The sequence below is a fragment of the Salarias fasciatus genome, chromosome 7 (assembly GCF_902148845.1).
Source record: "Salarias fasciatus chromosome 7, fSalaFa1.1, whole genome shotgun sequence".
Classification (NCBI taxonomy): Eukaryota; Metazoa; Chordata; class Actinopteri; order Blenniiformes; family Blenniidae; genus Salarias; species Salarias fasciatus.
Genome location: NC_043751.1, coordinates 21,953,241 through 21,962,572, shown reverse-complemented (window position 1 = coordinate 21,962,572; position 9,332 = coordinate 21,953,241). Strand labels below are relative to the sequence as shown.

General features: G+C 39.7%; 1 protein-coding gene across 1 annotated transcript; it reads left to right on the top strand.

Annotated features, from left to right (window-relative positions):
• Positions 1–2,413: 2,413 nt before the first annotated feature.
• Positions 2,414–9,332, top strand: lcat (lecithin-cholesterol acyltransferase). Its single transcript, XM_030095914.1, has 7 exons — positions 2,414–2,599; positions 6,516–6,672; positions 7,461–7,576; positions 7,738–7,833; positions 8,015–8,239; positions 8,418–8,613; positions 8,978–9,332. The coding sequence occupies exons 1-7, from the start codon at positions 2,449–2,451 to the stop codon at positions 9,330–9,332; spliced, it is 1,296 nt and encodes a 431-aa protein (XP_029951774.1). The 5' UTR covers positions 2,414–2,448.

Here is a 9,332-nt window from a genome sequence, read left to right as displayed (position 1 = left end):
TCACACGTTGATACTTTTTTTGTGCTCAAAACCAATTAAAAACACTGTTTACGCCATCATGCAGAAGATCAGTCAATTATTTGTGAGACGTTGAAATCAAAATATACATGTAGCCACACTTAAACTGTAAATGCAGCATGTCAGCTTATTTTTAAACTGAAAATGGGAACAGATTTGTTTCAACCAAGCCATAAAACAAGACAAAACAATTGACATTAAATGGTAACAAACAATCCAAAAATCTCAAAATAAATCTGAACAGGATTTTGTTGAGTCAAAATGTGAAGTCCGACTCAACAAAGTTTGAGTTGTACACAGTCACAAAAAAGATGCCAAAATCCGGCATCCCATCAGCGTGTTCTTGATTTGATCTGACACAAGCAAAAGGGCACGTCATGGAGAAGTCCTCATCAGTACACCAAGACTTTCACAAACACACTGAATGGTAAATGGTCTACACTAACACATTCAACCATTCACACACACCAGTGGAGGCGGCTGCCATGCAAGGCGCTCAGTCCGTCCACTGGGGGCAATTTGGGGTTCAGTGTCTTGCCCAAGGACACTTTGACATGCAGACAAGGGGAGACAGGAATCGAACTAACAACCCGATTGTGAGATGACTGCTCTCCCCACTGAACCACAGCCGTCCCATTTACATTCACTCTCATTCACACTGAAGAGTCACATCTTTGAGGAGAGGAAGCAAACCGGAGTACCTGGAGAGAAACTACACCAAGTTCCAATTAGCTATACTGCTTATGGCTTGATCAAATGTCATGTGCAAGTGCAGTTGATTAAGCAAGGCTGGTATTTGTGTGTAGTTAATTTGATTCACATTTGACAAGATACATCTTTATGTACAGTGCCTTTATGAATGAAGAAAGATTTAAAAAACATCTAATTTAAACACCTTTAACTAACAAAAGTCATATCCACACTGAAAGAGACAAACACGATGTGAGGACAAGACCATTTCTATTGAAATACAGATTTCCAGAACAGAAGTAACTTTGTGTTGACTTTTTTCTAACATCAGTCCAAGTTTTAGAAAACAATCCACCCTCAGTTGGTGCAATAAGCCAAGGTATTACGGTATTACAAATTACAGGTTTGATCATTTACCCAATACTGTACTTGATGGGATAACAAATGTTCACCATGATCAGTCTGTCAGTATGGGCTATATGTGCAGCTCTATTACTTCCTGAAGTTCAGACAGCACCTTCATTTCCTGTCTTTCATTATAGGATGAACTGATTGATCCAGGTGTGTCTGGCGATTTACTGAGGTCAGACACACCTGGATTAATCAGTTCATCCTATCAGGAAACACAGGAAATAAAGGTGCTTGTCTGACCTTCAGGAAGTAATGGAGCTGTGCATATAGCCCATAGTCTAAAAATCCATCAATCCATATGTGCAAGTCAGAAAATATTCTTGAAAAGTGCTCTTACAAAGCTGTTTTTCATAGAAATATGGATGAAGATCTTTACTAAATCCAGAGACAAAGCTATTTGTCTCTCAACTGTACGTACATGTCAAGGAACTTCTATTGGCATATATCAAGATTCTCAATTGCATTTAGCATTTTAAATTGAAATCTTAAAGCAATATAACAACAGTTAATATAATATCACATATCATTGCAAATGTATAATCAAACTAAATAAAGTCGGAATTTATGTTAGGTTTTTTTTTTGTTCTTCATGTATTGGCATCTTTTGTAATTTTTTTGTTTCTGGCAGATGGTGATGATGACGATGACTGTTAATATTATTTTTTTTTTAATCATTATTAGTATCATTACTAGTAGGATTTAGTAGCATTGTAAATATACCATAATAGTTTAGGTTTCAGCTTTTTCTTTTGGGGTATCTTTTATTGTCGTAAAGTGTTCGCTTGCCCTTCACTGTGAGGTGAATTAGAACGTTCCTGTGTTTTTTCCCGGGTGGTGAAGGCAGCAGCAGCAGCAGCTGGTTGGAGAGTTAGAGGAGACTCAGCTGGAGAGCGAGCTGATCACAGCTCCGGGTCATTTTAACCACACTTCACAACAAGCTGCGGGATCTTCTTTCTCAGAATTTTTTTTCAAGTAGAATGTGACTTTTTTTTTTTACGCTTTTTGTCAATCATTGACTAACTTGCCCGTAAATAAACACGTGCGATTAGGACGGATCAATAGGGCAACGAGTAATCAGCCTGCTACACGTTCTGTTTGTTCTTACGTGACGGTTTGACTCATCATCCATACTACGATGAGTTGTACACGCTGCTCAGTTTGGATCTATCAGAGACGGTAGACAGAAAGTTGGCGTGACCTTGTGTTGTTTGCTCTCCTCCTCCTCTTGATCCTCCTCCTCCTCCTCCTCCTCCCCTTCCTCCTCCTCCTGGAGCTTGCTCGAGCCAGATCAAAGCCCGGTCCGAGCTCCACAGCTGGCGGACAGACACGATGGGATCCCCCGGACTCTGGAGCTCCGTGCTGCTGGCCCTCTTCCTGCTGGGGCTCCATCACTCCGCCGCTTTCTGGATCGTCAACGTGGTCTTCCCACCAAACGCCAAACCCAGACCGCCCAGCAACAGCACTCCACCTCTCATCATCGGTGAGTGTGCTTCTTCTTTGATTTAAAATGTACACAGCTACAAGGGAAAGTAGTGTTATCAACCATTTTAAACTCATTTCAACTATTTGGCAGAGTTATTCCAGTTTGATTTTACTTCAGGAGTCTAGAATCAAAGTTGATTTTAACCCTTGAAGGCTTTTTTTCCCTTTAAAGCTCGATATTATGGGTGTAAAACATGCAGCTTACAACATACAGTCAGTGAAAAGTGTAAGAAAAGAGCAAACATCTCATTCCCTATTATAGTCTCTTACCTGATGACAGATTAATTATGTTGTCAGAAACCCAGAATTTAATCCTGTTGTTCTAAATCTCTACATTTATAGCACATTTCTCTAACAAAACAGCTATATTAAACAAAACTCACATTATGGATGTAACAACTTACAAATGCTCAAGTACTTTCAGTATGTTTGCCTATATGGTATATTTTGTATAGGTACAATTTACATCATATAATCTCAAAAAATACTTATAAAAAAACTTAACGTTATTTGATTTTTCTTTCTTCAGAAGAATAAAGAGTTTGACAACAACAATGTAAAGATAAGAACGCAAGCATGAGTGAAATTACTTATTTTGAAAAAATACTCGCAAGTATCAAAGTACATACCAGTAATTAGGCACATTCCAGTAAGAATTCTTAGCAAATGACTTCCATCACTGCTGCTTAGAAATTCATTTATCAGCTGAGTTATTGCTGAGAGCTCCTTTATGATTTAAGTCCTGTCTCTGAGGTACCTAAGCAGCATCTTTGAGCCATCTTTGAACTGTTTGTGGGTGGAATAATAAGGAAGCAAGTGATGCTTTTCTTTTGAAATGTGACATTAGAAGCAGAAAAATAGATCAACATGAGGATTGACTGTGGCTGGATTGAAGCGTCTCGAAAGCCGCAGCTTTTGTGGGGCCTTATCGGTCTACAATGGACTGTATCGATCAGAAAAGGTCCAAGGAAGAAAAATCACTGAACCAGAGGGTCATGACCACATTTGTCAGATGCACATGAAGGCCTCACAATTTTTATAGCTCTTTCTGTGAACATTTTGGTGTTGGATAACAGCAGATCTTCAGAGGTCAGTAAAGTCAATGTCTGGGTGGGTCGAGGCTATTTTTGCAGCAAAACTTCAACCTACACCGTTTCAGGCAGGTAGTTTTAATCATGCTATGGCTGATCGTGTGCACATGTCTACAAAACCTGGACCTTAGGAAGCATCAGGGATAATATATGTTGCCAATATTTTGTTGTATTTGTAAAAGTGGCTTTGGTAACACACCATGCATTGAAGCTCAGTCCAGTGACCATCTGCCTCTGTGCGTCTGGAGTCTATCAGCGAGGTTAAACACTGTAGGACTCTGCACATTTGACCCTGCGATTCACTGTTTTTCCCCTGCTTATCTGGGTCACACCGCTGCTTTTTAGGCACAAAACGTGAGCCGGTGGTCATGCTTTGCAGGAGCAGACCAGAGTTTTTCTTGAAGGTCATGAATGTGGATGCCAGCCAACCTTTGGCAAAGGCATCCCACAGTTCTCCCCCTCAGAACTCACCGCTCCCTCTTCATGTTGTCGGAGTAAATTATGGTTCACTATAAAAACGTCAATGTGATTTTATCTAAGCAAAGATGAGATGAGTCCACACAATTCAACTGGGACTTCATTTATTGTATCACAGGTGACACTATTCATTGTGTCTTTTTGTAATACGTTTTATTCCTTCTGTGTCGTCAGGAAGTACTTTACTTCTATGCGGTTCGATTCACTTTGTACAAACCTAACACAAAAAACTGTTTGCAGCTGTTCTCCAGCAATAATGAGTGAAAAAAGGTACTTATAAGAGTAACTTGACTTCAGCCTTGTGAGCATGTCAGCTGTTTTGTTCACTTTGTACAAATAAAACGGAATAACAACATTTTCAACTGTTCACAGGTTTTCTAGAGATATCAGGAGCAGAATAGAGGAGTTGGTAAAACTAACCAGCATGATGTGTCTGGTTTAGTAGTTTTGTTCGTTTTGCACAAACTGAAGAAAACAAAACTTGGTTCTTAAGTAATTTCTCTGGTCTCTTTCATTGAATGAAATCAACACAACATATTCACACTATTCACAGCTTTTCTACAGGTATATGGAGCAGAAAAGAGGTGTCTCAGTGAAGTAATTTACCTTCTGGGATGTGTCCAATGCAGCTGATTTGTTCACTTTGTCCAAACTTAGCAAAAAAAAAAACAAAACCAAAAAAAAAAAACAAGTTGTTCACAGCTTTTCGACAGGTATAAAGAGCAGAAAAAGGAAAGAAGTTCTTGTAAACTGTGTGTCTTTGCCGGATCAGAGCCAATAGTGATACACCTAGTGTAAACAAAAAGTCCTTTAGGAAAAACTGAGTGTGAAGTTTCTTTCTTTTTATTTCTTTGTTTTTTTAATTAAAAATGAGTCAAGTAACTTTTTAATTATAATATTCAAGTTTTAATTATGTTGTTAGTTATTACAAATAATTCACAAAAAACCCAATATTGATCATTAAACCTAATTAAAATGCCTGTACTCCTTAAATATGAAAAATAGATTTGAAACACTGTACCTTCCATATTCGTAAACATATATCCATATAAACTTTAACACAAAGAATAAAACAAACTGGTGTAATATTGGAGTTTGTGTGTAATAAAACAACATTTTACACTTTAATCAGAATTTATGGGACCAGTGAAGTCTTCTAACGTATTCCAATTTTTTAAGATTTACAGCAAAATATGACTTTGCAAAGTTTGCAATTTTATTATCAGCTAAAGCACCAGTGTGTGAGCAAAGAAACATTCAATATGTGATGTAATAGTGGAACCAGATATTTGTAAAGTGTAAATAACCTCTCTTGACCACAAACAACCATTGAATTAGTCAACCATTAGGAATCAAACATTTTCTGGATTTTTGAATGTTTGGATTCTCACAAATTTTCTTTTATTACGAGGAACTCCGCATGACATTTTTTCCTCTCACCAGTTCTGAATCATTGTTTACAGTGAAAAGTCCATCGTCCAAATAGTGATACAGTGTACCAGACAGGAGAATCATGTGACGATCGCACAAGACAAGGGAGATTTTGACCGAACGTCACGTGTCAGTTTGGCAAAAGGAGGCTAACTGTTGAGTAATTTGCCTGGAATCATGTGCTGGAACACTCATGTCACATTTTTATGTAACCTCGCTACACAATCTGCAAAGTATTGTGAAAACTGTTTCCCGCTTTAATTTTTACTGGGTGCGATTGTGCTGAAGTTTTACATGTACATCTGAATAACATACAAAATTCAATCCAATCTTGTTCAATTTGTCTTTGTTCATAAAACGCCTGACCTGGGGGAGCGAGCAGGTTTGAAAAGGTGATGCAGTTCAGAGAGGTATGGTGGGGCAAGGCCATGGCGCTATTGAAAAGCAAAAAAAAAAAATTATGTTAAAATGGATTCTAAAATGGTCAGGCAGCCAGTTGAGTGAAGTTAAAACAAGTGACATGAGTTAAAAGATGTGTAGTAGCATTTTGGACCATTTGGAGACAGACAGAGAAAAAAAAAAAAAAAAAAAAAAAAGAACAGGAGAGGGCCCAAAACTGAACCTTGAGGAACACCACGAGAGATGGAAGTCGGGGCAGACACAGTTGCCAAGGCCGACAGAAATTTCGATCTGCCAAGTAAGATCCGAACAAGTCTAGGATTCCCGTCCCCACCCACTGCTCCAAGCAATTTTTTAAAGCAATTTTTTGAATGACTTACTTTGCAGCATTTTTCTTCTTTCTAAACTTTCCTCAGCCTTTGTTAATTGTTTTTAAATGTTACAATTTTCTGTGTTTGCTTTTGTTTTGATTGAAGTGATCTGATAGGACATGCACTCGGTTTGCTTTGTGTTCAGTACCAGGGAACCTGGGGAACCAACTGGAGGCGAAGCTGAACAAGCCGTCCCTGGTCCACTGGATGTGCTACAAGAAAACCGAGAACTGGTTCCCCCTGTGGATCGACCTCAACATGCTCATGCCTATAGGAGTGGACTGCTGGATCGATAACATCAGGTCTCGCGCACACACACACACACACACACACACACACACACACACACACACACAGAGACAAACAAAAATGTGACTGATAGTGATTCACAGAAATTTTGTAAAACAAGTGCTATTCAAGGGCAACAGAAAGAACACTGCTAGTTATTGGATGGAACAATACAGATATTTGCCATATACTTAAAATATCCTATTTTTTGCATATTTGTTTTTGTCACACTCAACATTATTGCATGTTCACTTGATATTGTGCAGCATTGATTTAAAACCATTTTGATTTCTTCTCTATTGATTGGACAGAATTGACTCGTTGTCCATCAGTCTCGCCTCTATACAGACTTTTGTTTTCACATGAAAGGGTCAAAGATTTTTTTCCCCTTAACTTTCACTTAATTTATAAGACCTCAAATGAACATGGACAAATAAAGCCATGGATATAAAACCATACAACATAAGCATGAAAGAAGACCATGGTTAATAAAACCAGAAACATGAATAGTGATTTGTATATTAATAAAGTCAGATGATATGAGGCCTGTGAAATTTTTATGTTTTTATAATCTACAACTCCTATTAAACTAACGGTCTTATACTATGGCTTTAAATTTTATTTAGTTTTTACATTATATTCACTAATTGCATTTTTTATCTAACAACTCATTTAATTCTACATATTGTGAATTCACAAAGTCTGGACTTCCTCTGCCCTGTTCTGTTTTTTCTTCGTTCTTCCAGTCATTAGTAGACGTTTTGCCCAAAACTTAACGATGAGATTACTCCTGTGCTTCCAGACTTGTTTATAACCGGACGACTCGGCGGTCTTCCAACTCCCCAGGGGTGGAGGTTCGGGTGCCAGGATTTGGGCAGACATATCCCATAGAGTTTCTGGATATCAACAAGCTGGCTGGTAGAATACTTTAACTTTTTACAGCTAGATTTTCCAACTTATTTTGCATTTTATTTTGGCATAAGTAAGAAACATCTCTATACAGTCAGTCTTCTGCTCGAACACATCCAACATTCTGAAACTTCTGTTGTATTGATTCAGTCTGCTGCTGTTCCTTGCAGGTTATTTTTACACAATGGTGCAACATCTGGTTAACGCGGGGTACGTTCGAAATGAGACGGTCCGCGGAGCTCCATACGATTGGAGATTAGCTCCAAGTAAGTAGCAAGACACACCCTAATTCATCTACTCATACACCAACAGACTGGTTACTGATATGAAACAAAGCTCATTCTGGCTGGTCCCTCATTTACCTTTGTCTTCAGGTCAGGTCAGAACAAACGCCAAGTTTAAACATTCCTGGTGAAACCACTCCTCAAGTCTCTGTGTCCTCCTCAGATGAAAATGCAAAGTACCTACAGATGCTGCAGGACCTGGTGGAGGATATGTACGAGCAGTACCAGAAGCCGGTTTACCTCCTGGGACACAGCATGGGCTGCCATTACGTTCTCTATTTCCTCAACCACCAGCCTCAGGCCTGGAAGGACAAGTACATCAAGGGTTTCATTTCTCTGGGAGCACCATGGGGGGGCGCTGTGAAGGTGCTGAGAGTCATGGCCTCAGGTAAACCCAGAAAATGGAACAGACAACAAAAAAAATTGTCTGGCACTCTGAATCCAACAAATTGATTACATTACAACTTTTATCTTTTGTTTTACTAACATCACAGTATTGAATCCAGTTATTCAAGCGTATGAGAAAACTGAAACACAATCCTCTGATGCTTTTTTGACAACTTCAGGTGAGAATGACGGCATACCGATGCTTTCCACCATTAAAATCCGCGAGGAGCAGAGGATGATGACGACCAACCCGTGGATGCTGCCGTCTGAGAGCGCCTGGCCCGACGACCACGTCTTCATCTCCACACCCACCTTCAACTACACCAACAGGGACTACCAGCGCTTCTTCTCCGACATCAGCTTCGAGGACGGCTGGTAACCAAACACTTTTTAATGTTTTCGCCATGCTTGGATTAGCAAAGCACTCAGCTGTGCTCAGAAGTCCAGGGAGTCAGATATGCAGCATGAAAAACAGACTGCTTTGCCTCATCAGTTCAGGTTTAGCTCTCAGCATGTTCGCAAGTCTTCTTTTAAATACATTTTATCTCCATGTCCAGTGAAAATAATTAAACAGAAAACAGTTTAAAAGCAATACATTTGAAACAAGAAAGTTTTGGACCTGAATGTGTAGCTGCTCCTCATCCATGCTGGCAAACAGCTCTGTTCAATGTATTATTCTATGATAAAAATGCACAAATCATGCTCCCTCTAAAGTTCTCGGTTCTCTTGATGGTAACAGGTACATGTGGGAGGAGACGAAGAACCTCACTAGTGATCTCGTCCCGCCCGGTGTGGAGGTTTGGTGCATGTACGGTGTGGGACTTCCAACTATCGTAAGGTACATTTACGACGAGGAGTTCCCCAACGGGGACCCGGTGGACTTTGCCTACGCCGACGGGGACGACACGGTGGACAGCTACAGCATGGGCCTCTGCAAACGCTGGATCGGGCAGCAGGAGCAGCCCGTTCACGTGACGGAGTACCGAGGACTGGCCCACCTGGATATGGTGTTTCATGAAAAAGTGCTCGAACAAATCCAGAATATCCTGGAGGGCAAGTCAGACACACCCGAAGAGATCGAAGTCAGGTATTAG